This window comes from Pleurodeles waltl, chromosome 2_1 (assembly GCF_031143425.1).
Source record: "Pleurodeles waltl isolate 20211129_DDA chromosome 2_1, aPleWal1.hap1.20221129, whole genome shotgun sequence".
NCBI lineage: Eukaryota > Metazoa > Chordata > Amphibia > Caudata > Salamandridae > Pleurodeles > Pleurodeles waltl.
In genome coordinates, this window is record NC_090438.1 from 769,656,518 (window position 1) to 769,673,268 (window position 16,751).

The 16,751-nt window shown below is 44.3% G+C and overlaps 1 protein-coding gene across 1 annotated transcript in view; it reads right to left on the reverse strand.

The window, feature by feature from the left end:
- The window catches only part of LOC138260233 (ATPase WRNIP1-like), a 331,454-nt gene extending 314,875 nt beyond the window's left edge, over positions 1-16,579 (reverse strand). Inside the window, exon 1 of the mRNA XM_069208528.1 lies at positions 16,297-16,579. Within this exon, the coding sequence (XP_069064629.1) occupies positions 16,297-16,579 (283 nt within the window). The remainder of the gene's footprint in view (positions 1-16,296) is intronic.
- Positions 16,580-16,751: the final 172 nt, after the last annotated feature.

Below are 16,751 nucleotides of genomic sequence, written 5' to 3' on the forward strand. Positions count from 1 at the left end.
CCCAAGAAATTGTGCAGAATTATCAGCAGCTTAAATATAAGGAATCGCCAAAAGTGCCGAAATGGGAGAAGAGGTAGAAGTTCACTTTGAAATGATGTTCTGACACCAAAATATCAATCTAGATTCCCTCAACGCTGAACTACATAAAAGATAATCTGTTAACTGCACCACACTTAAGATGTTAAAAGTAAAGAAGTGCAGCGCAGGGAGACCTGTTCACAATGCTTGCAAGCACTGCAGCCCAGACCTTGAGGCTCAAGCAGAAGCAGGTGAAACTATTCTTCTGAATGGGCCATTCAAATCATTGCTTCCAGGAGTGCCTTGTATTCTGTTTAAGTGATAAAACTGTAGAGAAGATAATATGGAAATAGATGTTACTCTGTGTGGCATGGATATAAAGTACTGATTAACACAATACCAGTGTGGAGTATTCTATGAGTTTTCCTATGTATATATATATATATATATATATTAAAATGTAAGGTAGAATTGCTCTGAGACAATAACTATGACAAAAAGTTTTAGGGTCCAAATCAGAAAGAGCAAATACAGAAAAGACGGACAATCTACAAAAACAGAAATTTGAAACTCCAAAAATGAGAACTGAAGTTCAAACATTCTAAGATCCCCTCTGACAGAAAATAATTATTTAGATTTTGACAGGATTAAGATCTCGCTGTTAAATGCTACGATTTATCTAGTAGAGAATCGGTTCTTTTAGATGTCCCGTGTGACTTTGAATAGCAACTGACCGTGACTTCATTACCTTTCCCATCTCACTGGGCGTGTCTTTGTTTTTAACATTGTCGACTCTGTTTCCCTTCACTCTGTTAAGGGTCCACAGGCAATGCAAGGTTGAGGGCTCTCTCGGTTTTGGCATCGCCAATCTTGACTGATTTTCTCATCAACTGTGATCCAATACGAAGTTCTGAGTTTTGGGAAATCGTTGGAGACTCGTTCATGTAAAAGTTTACTAGCATGGTTAATGGGCGTAAAGAACTTCTGGCCGTTAGTCCAGAAACACACAACCTCCCACCTTAGCCTAAAAACCCTCTTACTTTGGAGCTTTCATCTTAACATTTCCTTCAGTGTTCCAAACTAAATCTGCCGCCAACTTTCTTAATACTCTTCTTAATACTCTTCCCGTCTTGTGCAGCTCTCTCTGTTGCTTTCTAGCTTGGTTTGCAAGTGAGCTAAAAATGCTACATACAGCTTAACCCTTCACTGCCAGGGTGTTTGCTCGGTGCGGCATTAGATTGTTCAAGTGCATGGACCTCTTTGGCCTCTGCTCCAATTGCAACATTTTATGGCACATCGGAGCTACATATTGTTGCAAGCCCCAAACATGTCTCATTGCTGCCTGAAAACATTTCGGATAGATAGGCAGATAAACACTTATTTGCTAAAAATTCGGTTGCAGAAACGCTGGAATGCTAACTAAAGAAATGTGCCCTAAACGCCAGGATTCTGGCAATAGCAAAGATGTGTCTGTTTTCCTAGAGGATGTAGTCTGCACTGTAACATGTAATATTAGCGCAGCTCATAAAATAGTACAGGAATTCGTATTCATGCTGTACCGTTCATTAGATAACACATCAAACTCGGACTATATGAACTATCCGAACAGTACGAAAAGTATTAAAACAATATATACATTTTTTTAAAATTCTGAATGAACTATGGAGTTTATTGGTATACATCAGACATCATTTGCCCCGACTGACTTGCCACTAAAACTCTCTGACCAAGACGTTTGTCAGATCTTTAGAAATGGTTCCCCAGAACATGGTAACTCCTTCCCGTGTCGCTTGTCCAGAAACATATCCCTGCCAAGGCTTGACCTCCTAAATTTCTTCCTTGAGGGCGCCTCAGCATGGAGGATCAAGACATGTATGGGTTTTTAATGGGTTAAAGGTATCCACAGGCAATAAACTGGGTGCAGTGCACTTAGGATAATTGGAAAGATGGTGCAAGCAAAATACCAGTTTAGAGGACATACCACAACCATCTATTTTAACATCTACACAACCTATGATTTCTATCTATGGGTGTCTGAGCTCCCTCACCCTGACTGGTTGCTGCGGAAATCAGAGATTTGTAGCATTGTTTCCCTCCAAACATGACAATTCCCTCCAGTCTTTCAAGCTGCAACAATTCCCTTTCAAGGCTTGACCCAAATCTGTGTTCCCTCAGGTCTTCTGGATGCGAGGTTATCAGATGTGGGAGGGTTTTCCATGGGTTCGAGCAGGGATACACAGACTAGATACCAGCGGATGGTTTTGATGGAAGAGATTCCAGGGGTGATGACTGCAGCATTTGTGACCAAGGTTGGCAGGCACCCAGAAGACCCTACGAACCCCAGACATTTCTGAAAATTAGAGAGACGGGAATCCACTGAGATGTGGCTGACACGAAACCTGCACATTGTATTTACCCAGAATATCCTGTAAATGTCAAAGAACAGGTGTGAAAATAAAAAAGTCATAGGTGACAGAAAACGCAAGAACTTTAGGCAAATGGCATCTTACCATTCAACATTTCTACTCTTCGTCTGAAGATGCGGTATCCCACATGTGTGGGTCGGCCTACGAAAGAATGTAAGAAGCATGATGGACTGCGCAACACAAAAGAAAGTCAATACTTTCAGGAGAAATGAAGCAGGAAGCCAAAATTACATCAATCATCTCAGATGGTAGCACAAGCCCCCCTCTACCCCAGTTAGTTCTGCTTGATCTCAAAACATGAAGCTGTAGATTGTAGTGATGCAAGACCAGCACTCTGCCTTGTTGCTGTGACTGCAGGTCCCAAGAGGAAGACTAAATAGAGGGCAGATATTCAGCATTTTGGAGTACCAAAAACTCTTGGCCCACTCCAGGCCCACATGAATCACCTGCCCTTATGCTGACACACAGGACAGAATGTTGAGCTCCCAACTCAGGGCATAATAGGACATTCACCCACCCTTGAGAAGGAAACACTACCATACAAAACACTCAGAGAGGAGTATTTTTGTAGGTAGTGAATAGTTCTACAGAGTCTTCTTCCCACTCGGTAAGATGACCAGTGTCACCTCCAGGCGGGAGGCCACTTCTGGTGATTGGCAAGATGATGCCTGCTGAGTTAGTCTGCCCCGATATTGCGGTATTCCGCTAGGTGATGCACCCGCAAGGACATCCCGCTAACTGCCAGCCACTGTCAAAGCCTCAGGCCCTGATTCTGACCCCGGCGGTCTGAGACCACCGGGGCCAGGGTCGGCGGGAGCACCGCCGACAGGCCGGCGGTGCCCCGCAGGGCATTTTGACCGCGGCGGTTTGGCCGCGGTCAGATTTGGAAAACCGGCGGTCTCCCGCTGGTTTTCCGATGCCCTTGAGAATCCTCCATGGCGGCGGAGCGCGCTCTGCCGCCATGGGGATTCTGACAGCCCCTACCGCCATCCTGTTCCTGGCGGGTCTCCCGCCAGGAACAGGATGGCGGTAGGGGGTGCCGCGGGGCCCCTGGGAGCCCCTGCAGTGCCCATGCCAATGGCATGGGCACTGCAGGGGCCCCCGTAAGAGGGCCCCACTCTGTATTTCAGTGTCTGCTTTGCAGACACTGAAATACGCGACGGGTGCCACAGCACCCGTCGCACCTTCCCACTCCGCCGGCTCAATTCTGAGCCGGCGTCCTCGTGGGAAGGTTGATTTGCCCTGGGCTAGCGGGCGGCCTTTTGGCGGTCGCCCGCCAGCCCAGGGCAAATCCCAAAATACCCTCAGCGGTCTTTCGAGCGCGGAGCGGTATTTTGGTGGGGGAAGTCTGGCGGGCGGCCTCCGCCGCCCGCCAGACTTAGAATGACCCCCTCAGTGCCTTGAGGACAAGCCCAATTCTGTACTATTTGTTGGCAGTGGTGTTACCCATCAGAACACAGACCTATCTGCCCAGGATGAAAGACATAAAGGTTTTTAGGGTCAGGCGAATCGCTCCCAGCGCCAGAACATTTATAAGATGGCACTGATCCAGCTGAGAACAGAGACCTCGTTTTCACCTTATTCAGGTGACCTCCCCACCCCAGTAATACACATCAGTCACAACCTTAAAATCTGGAGAGAGCAAGGAAAACATCTTGTCTGTGATCAATCTCTAAACATGCACGATTCCGACAGCCAAAGCAGCCTCAGAATCATCACTGGCAGAACAAATGCTCTTGCCCGAATCACTTGAACCATAGCTTGAAATCCCAGACATGTTGCACAGTTGACAAGGCCCTGAGGGTAAACTGTCCAGAAAAGCTTGACCAGGGAATCCTTTGCACCAGCTGGAGTTGGAATTTGGGTTTGTTGATAGAAAACCCACGGTTAAACAGAACTGATACAGTTATCTGAGGGTGATTTGAGGGAAGGCACAGCGAGCCCACCTTCTGTAGCCAGGCACCTATGTATGAGCATTCCTGTATCCAGGACCTGGCAAGATGTGCCACAACCATCATCAGGAACTTTGTGAATACCTGAGGAGCAGCTATTAGGCCAAAGGGCATTACTGTAAATTGGAGGTGGTGTGATAACACCCCAAAGTTGAGACACTTCCTGTGCTATCCTGCAGGTTCAGGGACACCATAGAGTCATTGAGATTCAAGACCTGCAGAACCTGAACCAGTGTCATCATTATAAAGGTCTTCTTTTTGAGGATTTCTAGAGTTTGATATCTAGAAACAGTCTTCATCATGAAAGCAATCTGGGGATAAGAATGTGCTTGGAATAACACCAAAGTGCTTTCTTGGGCTCTGGTTCCAGTTCAATCACCTTATTAGCAAACAACATCATCACTTTCAATGACAAAACCGTGGTGCAATACAACATAATTTTAGAGTTAATTGGGGAGATGTGCAGAGGTATTTCCAGAAAGGGAAGGACTGCAAAACCAGTAAGGCAGACAGTGTTGAATTCTACTTCTTACCAGTCTCAGCATGGAACTGAACGGCGATCTAAAGAGGTTTGGCAGCAGTGTCAGGCAAAGAGGACTATAGTGAGTGTTTCAGCAATTGTTTACCTTGTCTTTTGAAACTCCTCTACCTCTGCCATGATGAAAAGTCTGCTTGGGCTGCTATACATGTTGCCGCTGACAATGTTGGAGAACCCTCGATTATCTCATGAATATCTTGTATTGTTAGTGGAACAGGGGAGCAGAGGAAAGTAGCCCCCAAAGAGGGGGCTGGAGCTCTGCTGTCATTTCTCCATGACTGAATCAAGCTTCTCGTCGCAAAGGCAAGATGAGGCAAATGACATGTCAATAAGGTAGCCAGGACATCCCCTGAGGATCCAGTGATATGCATCCATGCATTTTGTCCATGATGCTGGTACCAATAGCATCTAGATTCCAAAGAGGAATTGTACCATACTTTGCAGCATCTTGACCATCATGTACTGTTTGAGTAAAGCCATTGTGTACATGTCTTCTAGATACCCCCATAATATTTATGTGCTAGGTCCCAAAGGGCACGAGTGTATCACTCCAGGAGACAACATTTATTCTAGGAGCTCAATGCCAAACAAGTAGAAGAAATTATGTTTTTGCATGTAACAGTTATTGTATTTGACCTTCTGAGAGGGAGGAGAAGAATATGGATTTACTTTACTTTTGGACACCTCCGCCACAAAGCTTTCTGGAGTTGGATGTTGAATCAAAAATAGTTTGTATGGCCTGGCATGGAACTGTGAGCTCTCTCAATGGACCAACTCTTATCCAAAACTGAAAACAGTTTGGACCAAGCAGCCAGGAGTGAGTCAAGGTGTCATTGAAGGGCAACGAGGACTCAGAGGTTGAGCGCCTAAATTGCAAAAGGTGTGTGAGGAGGTAAGCCATGGTTACTTCTGTAAGAGTGGTCATCTTAGGCATTTTGCACCTATGTGAACAATTACCACAAGGACAACACTTTCCTCTGTAGGGGAACCCAGCGAGGACTTCAGAGCTATCCAAGCCACTGGCATTTTGCAAATAGAGCTGAAGGCGAACAACTATTTAATAAGATTACAGCAAATAATCTTCCTCCTCAGTCACCTTCATCACATGGGACATTTTGGAGGCCTTGAATATTATCCCAATCTGGCTCAAAATTCTTCCAGAAGACTACTGCCAAAACCAAGGGGCCCTATCACCTGCCACATTTGTTTCAGTAATCATGTAACTCGCAATTGGACAGGCTCAAACTGAAGATGGTTCCAGATCCAGGGCAGGAGCAGACAGCAGACCGAGAGCGGTTACTGCCCGAGCCTTAGGCGACAGAGGCCCAAGAGTTAGGACCTGTGACGTGGAAGCCAGACCAATACAGTTAGCAGAATCAGCTGACATTGTTCACAATCAGTCTGCACTGAGAAATGGCCGACAATCAGACGTGCGACTGATGGCCGCGATGGATCCACAAGGTTGAAAGGCTCATCAGAGGAAGTCGGAATGCCTTTAAAAATGTGAATCAATGCATCCTTAAAGGCCACAAACTGCTGCAGAGTTGCCGATGGCCCGGGAACTCTTGTCACATCAGGTCCAAGTTTGGCGTAGAGTTTGAGTCTGACACCAAAGACCAAGCATGGGTGCCATGACTGACGAATGAGTGACCTCCAAAGGGAGCGTCTGGATTGAGCAGCTTCAGGTGTGCATCTTGTGCTTCTTCCTCAACCTGACTTTGGATCAGTCTTTCAAATTCCCCTTACCCACCGGAAGAGGGTGATCTCTGCCAACCTTACTTGAGTCTTCAAAAACAAAGACCTCGGCACCTCTTACCCTATAGCGTTCAGGCCTATCAAAAAACACTTGTTGCACAACATGAAAACATGCTTGACCAAGAGGCGTCGTAAACAAAAATCTTGAGGATTCGTTAGCAACATCTGCTTCAAACATGCAGAATGACATGAAACCCACCAACTTTGGATACAACATCTCTAAACATGGCAACCTAAGAATTTGAAAATTCAGCCTAAAACTGAAAACGTTCTGAGCACAATTCTGGATCTGCACATTCCAGCGTGGAAAGAGTTTGCAACATCGGAATGCAGGCATGGCGACCTTATGCTGCTTCATATCTTCATGACCAGGGGTGGAAAGCAGCCACAATGGAGGTCAACAGCGTCACACGACAGCACACCGGAGCTGCTGCAACAGTTTCCAAATACAGTACAGCACCTGGGGAGATTCACAGGTGAGGAATCTGCAGCTGGAACTATCCATCAAAATAAAGCACTCTTCATTATGTCACAATTTGATTTTTCTTTTTGAAAATGTGGCTAAGCATGCAGATTGTTTTTTGTTTTTCTTGCAGCTTTGGTGCTTACAATGGCCCTAGGCTTCAATTGCATTCTCCCCTATCCAAATGGTGAGTGAAAGCTGCGAGCTATAACGTGGATGTGATGTTAATTGACGCTGGGTTTTGGAACATACATGGAAAGGCAATATAAGCCAAAGGTGATTTAATATTTTATAATTAATGACTTGTGAAAAGACAAAAAAAAGGATCAAAAGGAAACTAGCCACTTTTGTCAGAATACATAAACGTTAAAGTGCATCTTCAAAAACACAGGCAGAAAAAAAACGAACACTACATTTCCATAAATCATATGCCAGCTAGTCAATAAGGCGCCCATTTTCTTAAAATATTCACCACGGTATTCAGGGCATTTACACAACAGAAATTAAGGTTCAGCAGGTCACAGGGAAAAAGTCACTCAAAGCCCTAATTCTGCAAGGGGAAGCCTAATCCTACTTGGAAAGTCGTCTCCGGCACTTGACTCGGAAAGAGCCTGAATGAGAACACGGGCAGCTGTGCTTCTGCGTTAGGATGAAAGTCTAGTGTTATGCACCCCCGCAGCAGCGAATAAGCGGGCTTTGTGAGCTAGAAAACAAATACCAGGGGCCAAAGTGGTCTAAAAAATAATATAATTTAAATAAATTATAAAGCATAATGTCGTAAAGACTTGGGTGGGTTAAGCAAGTGAGAGAGAGCGTAGTTTAAATAATACATATATTAAAATTAAATGCTTATATCAATGCTCAACGATGCTGCATAGAAAACGACAATAATAGCGATTTTGCTTAAACGTGCATTTGAATTATGACCATGATGTGTGTGGCCACCAATGTATACGCAAACTAATAACTCATAATAATGAATAAAATTATTCATGCTATGGTTAATCAAGTTTATATTAACGTTTACGATATTGCATTTATATTGAAAATCTTATAGGCCTTAAGTTAGCGTGAGCTGTGGGTTTTAGCTGCTTAGCTCTCATATTAAAAGCATTTTTCTGTTTTACAGTGTGCTGACTCGCAAAGGGCCAGGACCCTGCAAAATGTACTTTTCTTCAATTTGGAAGATGAATGTATCTTTATAAATCTGTTCTCAACCACCTATTTGGTGCCTTAGTTAAAGTTTTGAATACAAAGTTGAAACAAATGTAGATTAATATAATGTACAAGGACGTTTAAACCATGGACAGTGGAACTGCTGACCCGAGAAGACGTGCCAAGGTATGAAGTAACCCCCGGATGTGCCACCTCCGAAGACGTCAATTATGAAGACCAATCAAAATGTTATGAATTAATGTGGGGTGACAATAAGAATTACCTAATGCTTAATTTGATAGGTTAAAGATAGTGGGGTATAGTAAATGTCCAATAAAATTTTGAGGGAAGGTATTACGAAAAAGGAATAAAAACCCATGTCAAAGAAGGGTCATTGGAACTAGGTAGGGAATGCTATTGATTTTATCCAGAAACTCTGTCACTCTGTTTGGTGACTTTGAGACTTATTAAAACCATCTTCACCCATAGACTGCCTTTTACGCTTCTCCTATTTATGAGGGAAGTGTCCCCTGTATTTTAGTCGAGTTTAGACTGATGGCGTTTTGACTGATGTCCTGAAGACGAAGACTGATCCTGTGTGCTGACCTAATCTTTGGAGGGTAATTATGACAATGCAATTTGTAATTTGTCTGTTTGCTTTTCCTTTCTAGGTACCAACTGCTCATTTTGATAGAGACCATAGCTAGATGTTTTCCAAATTGGTGTTCTAAATTCTTTTGCATGAAGCCCAACATGCTGATGCTAATTAGTGGTTAGGGCAGGAGTTCACTTCGACTGACGCACATAGACAAATGACTGACGTTATGCTATGCTGAACTAACACGTATATGACATTTGCTCTATTCTGATCTATGTTTACGCCGTGTTATGTATTGATGTTTGTGATTCTTGCATTAATGAAATCTTCTCACAATTGCCATATCGCGACTATACTGTTATGCTTCTTGGTATTGAGATTAACTCTTTTGCTCGTAGATTGTAACCAATAGGGAATAAAATACATAAAATTCTATTAAAGGTGTGGTTATTCATGGCTGAAAGGTCATGGTTGCGTCGACAATTTGATTAATGTCTTTAACCAAAGTAAAGTGCATTGTGGTGTTAAATATTGATGACATTATTGATATATTGCTTGACATATTGATCAGTTATCTCGTCCTACGGTGTCTCTCCACTGGGTCACAAGATTCATTGGCCTAAAACGAGTCCTAATGTGTAATAAATTAACATAAAAGGACGCGTTAGCAGTTCTGGTAGCAGAGCGGCGGTTTTGGCCCTTGGGGGCCCTAGGACGGAGAATCATTGTTTAATTTGTTTTTCTGTGATAATGCAAATTGGAGGTATGATGGGTTTCTAAGTTCACCATTAATTTCCCGGGATCTCGGAGCCTACCTAAGTGAGTTGGGAATGTTCTCGGCACCATAATGTGTGTGATTTAGGGTTTTTGCGCATGCTTAGCTTACGCCTTTTTGCAGGTGATTGTGAAATTTGTGTGTATTTAGGTCAAGTAAATGTTGTTTTAGTACAAGTAGGCGTACTCCGCAGTATGAGAGTAGGGAAGTCGGCGTACTTCATATGAGTGTGGCGCTTGGTGCTCAAAATTATCCACGTGGTTGGTTGTTTAGGTACGGACCTGTCGTGGTCTAAGACTCCGGAGTATGTTGACAAGTGTAGGAGACACTTGGGTTTATGTTGTAATCTGTGCGGTTTAATAGGTCAATCGGGCGTGGTTGACAAGTCAAGTTTGAGTCGAAATATATGTGTGAAACCTTCGATGGAGATTTGGTAAATTCTAAAGTGCACTAGGCTGAGCCATTGACAAGTCGAGAGTAGAATTTGCGGGTCGAATTCTGCTTGCTTATGCGGGAGCTGATAAGGAGAAAGTAGCTGCTGAGGCTTCAAGTGAAATCTCTGTAACGTTCTGAAGCGAATGTGTTACCCTTCCTGTAGTAAACCAGCAGATTTGTATTGTCATTAAGGTGCTCGCAATAATTTGCATAAGTTTGTGTGGATTCAGTGAGGAGCGGACGAGCCGCAAGACTTTGTCAGCTGCAGTATGTGTGAGTGTGACGTCAGTGGTGCCGCGCTGAGATAGGTCAGTTGTCGAGAGGGGTCGCGCGCGGATTTGCTGCCGTCCGTGAGAGGCAATAGGTTGAGAAAGGTGGGTGAAGAGTGTCCTGGGAACTAAGTCACTTCTGATTAAAATACAAATAAGAGAAAATTGCAAAATGAATTTTGTCAAGGCATTTAAGAGCGCTCTGAAAGGAGACGCATATATTGTAGCAACTGATGGGGAGCCTACACCACCGAGGGTACTCCTGCTTATGTAGTCATGGAGGAGAAAGGTATCGCGCCATGCTTATGGATGAAACAGTGGCGCAAATTGACAGAAAAGGAGGGATGTTTAGCATTCCCAGAACATGGGACGTTCAATACGAGGGTGCTAGAGAATTTGAGGTGGATGTTAAGCGTACAGAAACCACCTCCGAGGCCAGCTCAGTATGAAGCTTTAGCGGTTTTGGGATCTAATGGCTCATAAACAAAGGCAAGAAAAGTTTCAGAGACGACTGAGAAGGGCAGAAAAATCCTATGCCGAGGCTAGATGGGATAACGATAGTAAAATGTGGAGAAGGGTAATTGTTGACGGACTAAAATTGTTCCCAGCAATAGCACAGGGAGAAGAAACACAGGGAAAGAAAGCCTCCTGTAAAACATATAAAGATGCAAACAATTCTAAAGAGAATAAAAGACCTTGGGAAGAGGAAGATGATTCAGATGATGAGGAATTCATGGACAGATTATTACATGATCGCCCGCCACCCTATGCGGTGAGCGATGTCGCTCCAAGCACTAGCATGGATCCTGGGAACCAGACGCAGGAGAAGGGAGTTGCTGATACGGTACAGACTAATGATACGGCTTTGATACAGAATGGTGTCAGTGTACCCACTGCACCAGACATACCAATACAGTTGCAACCTCCACCGCAGATACAGAGAATCTACCCAGACGTTCCAGTACTTGAGACTACTACAAATCTGATAGTGCCGCCAAACCCGATATATACAAAATCAAAGTTAGTGCAAATTGAGTCAACTCCAAAATTGCTGTCCCAGCCGCAGCCACAACTGATACCAGGGTACAACCCAGTAGCTGGTCCGCCATTAGTGCCTGTCCCGGGTACTTTGGAACAGACCTATGGAGTTACTGCTCCTCGGAGTATGGGACCAGGTCAGAAACCTGCCGCTATGTCATTGCCAATTACTGTTGGTCCACCAGTGCCATTGTATGCTCAAGACAAAACTGGCGTATGTGATCAGGGAGTAATGACCCAAGATGTGATAAGAGGAGGGTCTATAGGAATTCCCCAGATAATGGCCCCAGGAGAACAAGCAGTTGAAAAGCTGAGGTCTTTAATAGACCTTAGCCCAGTGGGAGCACCCATAGAAGCAATGCGTCAAGCAGGGCTAGGGGTTTTAACTCAACAGACAATGAGTACGAACACCTCACAGTCGCCGATGATACATGCAGGGAACATCTCACTGCAGGGTTTCACTGTCCAACAGCTAAACGAATGGCTAGACAAGACTTATACTTCACAAAAGGCTGCAGTGACTACAGTCGAACCAGGAAAGGAAAGGCAAGATGAGTACCCAAACTTTGTAAGGCAGGGCAGAAGCTGCTGAATTAGTGGAAGGTACGATGGGAGTAAATAGGTTGGAGTCATACACGGAAGCAGAATTAAGATTCCTATGCCCCAAGATTACCAAAGAAGTAGGCAAGGTGCATCAGAGATTAGCAAACCTGGCAGATAAATACAATATTGATATCGGAAACACTAAACATCTGAAAAGAAGTTACAGATTAGATTTTGACTCCAAAGATTTTGAGCACATGAGGTCTGCGGGAATGAAGGCACATTTGAAAGAATTGTTGCAAAGTGCGCAAATTTGGGGTGTACTGGAAAAATGGGAAGGCAGATGGGCAAAGAAAAGCGATAAGGAAAAGGGTGACAATCCAGGGTCAAATCAAGCCAAGGCCTCACCCGATGTGGAATCAGTAAAAATATTACCCATGAGAGAAACAGCTGGTGGTGTCTTAGTTCATGTACCATGGTCCAGAGGAGACATCCTATCTTTTACTAATGATTATCCTAGATTGAGGGAGAAACCGATCGAGTGGTACCAACAGACAGACAGGTTTGTGAAACTTGCAAAGTGTCTTTGGGAAGACTTGAATACCTTGTTTGAGATCATTGTTCTGCCTGACTTGTGGCTCGAGTGTAAAAGAGGGGTAGATTGGCCAACGAAGGAGCCAGCGAGGGATAAGGTGACCGGGGCACCTTCTGAAGAGGTGATGAAGTGACTGAGTTTTTGAAACAAAAGGTGCTGCTGAAGGTGACTGATTGGCAGAAGATTGACAGGACCTCTCAAGAGGTAAAGAAATCAATACATGCTTACTATGAGAGATTGCAAAAGGCATTCGAACACTACAGTGGTACTGAGACTATTGAACCAAAGGACATGAACCATCTCGTGTTTAGATTCGTCGAAGGGCTGAGACCAGAAGTTAGCCAGATGATTAAGAATCATTTGATTTGTTGGCAAGCGAAGCTGATTGATGAAGTGTTGCAGTATGCGAAATACTGTAGTGATGAGATTGAGCTGAAGCAGAAAAAGCTGAAAGAGAAAGTGATGGTGATGCAGATAAGGGCTGCACAGGCAGGAATACAGGGAAATGGAGTCCAACAGATGATACAGCAGCAACCGCAAATGAATGGTGCGTTTCAGGCGCAGCCGAGAGGTCGAGGCCGAGGGTTTGTGAATTGCGGTCCGGACTTGAATACCGTTGTGGTTCAAAATGATGTACAAGGGGTGAAAAAGATGTCACCATGTCATGCGTGCGGGGGCATGGGGCATTGGAAACGGGAGTGCCCGAATGTGGTGCAGGATGGTGTTGTTCAACAAAGCACTAATGTCGGTACATTGCAAAATGTAAGAGGTCAAAAAATGAGACATCAAAACCCAAATTTTCAGAACAACCTGGTACAAATGCAAGGGGTACAGCCCATGCAGCAAATGCAAATGCCGCATTTTCAGCCAGCGCCAATGCAACAAGTACAACAGCAGGTTCCCATGGTACCTAGACAGCAAATGCAATTACCAATGGCTCAGAGGGGACAGCAACAGGTGATGCTTCCTCAACAGGTCAGGTAATGAGTCAAAATAATACAGTACAGCAATTCCCATTACGAGGTGAAAATGGCATGAATGGAGAATGGTCAGATGACAGCTCAGATAGCGAAGAATGTAGGCTTGCAGCGTCCCTAGAGGTAGCTCAGAGGGGTCCCTATGTAGAAGGGAAGGTAATGGGTTACAAAGTTTCATTCTTGGTCGATACTGGAGCTACACGCTCTACAGTCAGAATGCGGAGATCCCAAAACTACCACTTTCGGGACGTACCATAAGGGTGGTCGGAGTAGCAAACCAGTATCTGACAAACCCGATTACAGATCCAGTACAGGTTGAGATCAGCAACTTCCAGGAGCTACATAGGTTCGTAGTCTGTGATTCAAGTCCAGTATCCTTACTGGGAAGGGACTTAGGGGGTTATTCTAACTTTGGAGGAGGTGTTAATCCGTCCCAAAAGTGACGGAAAAGTGACGGATTTACCACCAGCCGTATTACGAGTCCATTATATCCTATGGAACTCGTAATACGACTGGTGGTATATCCGTCACTTTACCGTCACTTTTGGGACGGATTAACACTCCTCCAAAGTTAGAATAACCCCCTTACTGTGCAAGACAAAATGTTTGATTACCTGTTCCAATGATGGAATCGAAGTACAGACAAATAGTGACGATGAAGGAGACGAAGGTCAGTTTTCAGAGGAAGAGACAGGGACAACAAATGAGGATTATCCTTTAATTACCTTGTTCCCAATGTTACAATGATTGACCTACCTGTCGAGTTGCAGGGAACTATGACAGAGAAAGTGTGGGATTTGACAGGAAAGGAAGTGGGACTAATAAAAGGCGTGGAACCAGTTAAAGTACAGGTAAAGCCAAATGCAGTGTTTCCCCAGGTGCCACAATATCATATGGCACAAGATGTTCTTATTGAAGTGTCACAAATAATTGCAGATTTCCTGAGACAGGGAGTCCTGAAGGAAGTTTTGAGCAGTCCATCTAATTCTCCAATAATGGGTTTGAAAAAGCCCTGTGGAAAAGTTTGACTTGTGCAGGACTTGAGAAAAATAAATGAGATTGTGGTAAAATGTTGCCCTATAGTGCCCAATCCAGCACTGATCATGTTTCAGGTTCCGTGTGATGCTGAATGGTTCACCGTTATAGATTTGTCACAAGCATTCTTTTCGATACCTCTTCATGAGGACAGACAATTTTTGTTCAGCTTCAAATTCCTCGATAAAGTGTACAGTTGGTGCAGAATTCCTCAAGGGTTTTCTGAATCACCGTTCCTTCTTTAACGAGATATTGAAAAAGGATTTGGAATCCTTAGTACTGCCTTTTAACTCGACTCTAGTGCAGTACATCGATGATTTGCTGATTGCATCCAAAACAAGGGATAACTGTAAATATGATACCATTGCCTTGCTGAATCATTTGGGAAAGAACGGCCCAAGGTGTCACCTAAGAAGCTGCAATACTGTCAGAAAGATGTGAAATATCTAGGGCATCTAATCGAAAAAGGGTCCAGGAGAATATCAAAAGAAAGGATAACAGCCATTTTGCAAATGAACCCTCCAACGACAAAAAGGGATGTCAGGATGTTTCTGGGAATGGTGGGCTACTGTCGCCAGTGGATACCCAACTTCTCGATCATCTCAAAACCTTTAATAAGACTGACAGGCAAAGAGATCAAGGATGAGCAATATACCATAGCTTTGTCCAAAGAAGAGCTTGAGTCATTTATGGAATTGAGCGAATGCATGTGCAGGGCACCAGCGTTAGGCATGCCTGATTATACAAAGCCTTTTTTACTGTTTTGTCATGAACGTGATGCTTGTTCTTTGTCTGTCTTGACACAGGTCCATGGAGGTGCAAATCGCCCTGTAGCATATTTTTCAGCTACCTTGGACCCTGTCGCAGCAGCCTTACCAGGTTGTTTGCGCGCAGTTGCAGCAGTTGGTCAGAGCCTTACGCAGTGTGAAGGCATAGTCATGGGATATCCCCTAACAGTAATGGTTCCGCATTCAGTTGAAGTTTTGTTGACTCAAACCAAAACTCAGCACATGACAAATGCTTGTCTCACTAAATATGAGACAATCATACTGGGGTCACCGAATGTCTCGCTAAACCGATGTACTGTATTGAACCTGGCAACTTTACTTCCTGTTGAGAATACTGAACTTAACAATGAGGAAGAATTTCGAACATGACTGTCTTGAGGTAACAGAATTGTGTACTAAACCTCGACCAGATATTCAGGACACACAGCTAAAAGAAAATGACTGTATCATGTTTGTCGATGGGTCCTGTTTAAGAGATTCTGTTGGAACACTGAGAGCTGGTTATGCGGTATGTACCATAGCTGGTATCATTGAAGCCTCCTGGCTTGAGAAAGTGTTTTCCGCACAAGTGGCAGAATTAATTGCCCTTACCAAGAGGATACTGGAGAGGATATATATAAAGACCCAAAATAAACACTTTATCTGAGGGAAATCTTCTTGTGGGGAATTTGTCAATTTATCATTTGATACAGACCGCAGCAGATCATATCTAATGGTTTCATCGCGGATTCCGACACGGAGCACACACAGTATCAAGCCTGGATGAAAACAGATAGCTGTAAAACTTGCTTAAGCCCCAAGTATGCGTACTTGCCATTTCGACAACTGTGTCAGCTCCACCTCACCTGGCTTTAACACCCCCCCCCCCCCTCCAATCCCTCATCTCCCTTTGTCAACTTGCCACCGCTGCTCTACGGTGTATCACTTACTCAGCACTGCTGTTGCCATCCTCTGCGTCAGAGTGCCCATCTTGGTCTAGAACTCGGATCCCCAAGGAGTTGACAGTTCTCATCAAAATAGCTTCCATCGCCTCCACGGAGAGCTTCTCGAGAACGATAACCCGGCACCGGCTGAGTAGGGCGGTGTTGACCTGGAAGGAAGGGTTCTCCGTGGTCGCCCCAATCAGAGTCACTGTGCCGCACTCCACATGTGGAAGGAAAGTGTCCTGGGGATGGGAGGGAGAGAGAACCATATCCATGTTGAAGACGACCCTGAGCATCGTTTGTGAGTACATTCTCTAGCAGGATTTTAGCACTCTATCACAAAGTACTGTTTGCCCTAGGACATACTCCAAACTCGTATGCATGAGTGGTAATGGGATATGGCAAACAGACGTAGTATTCTCAAAGACATGTGTTTAAGAGCTGAGTAAAACCTGGCTGACTACATTT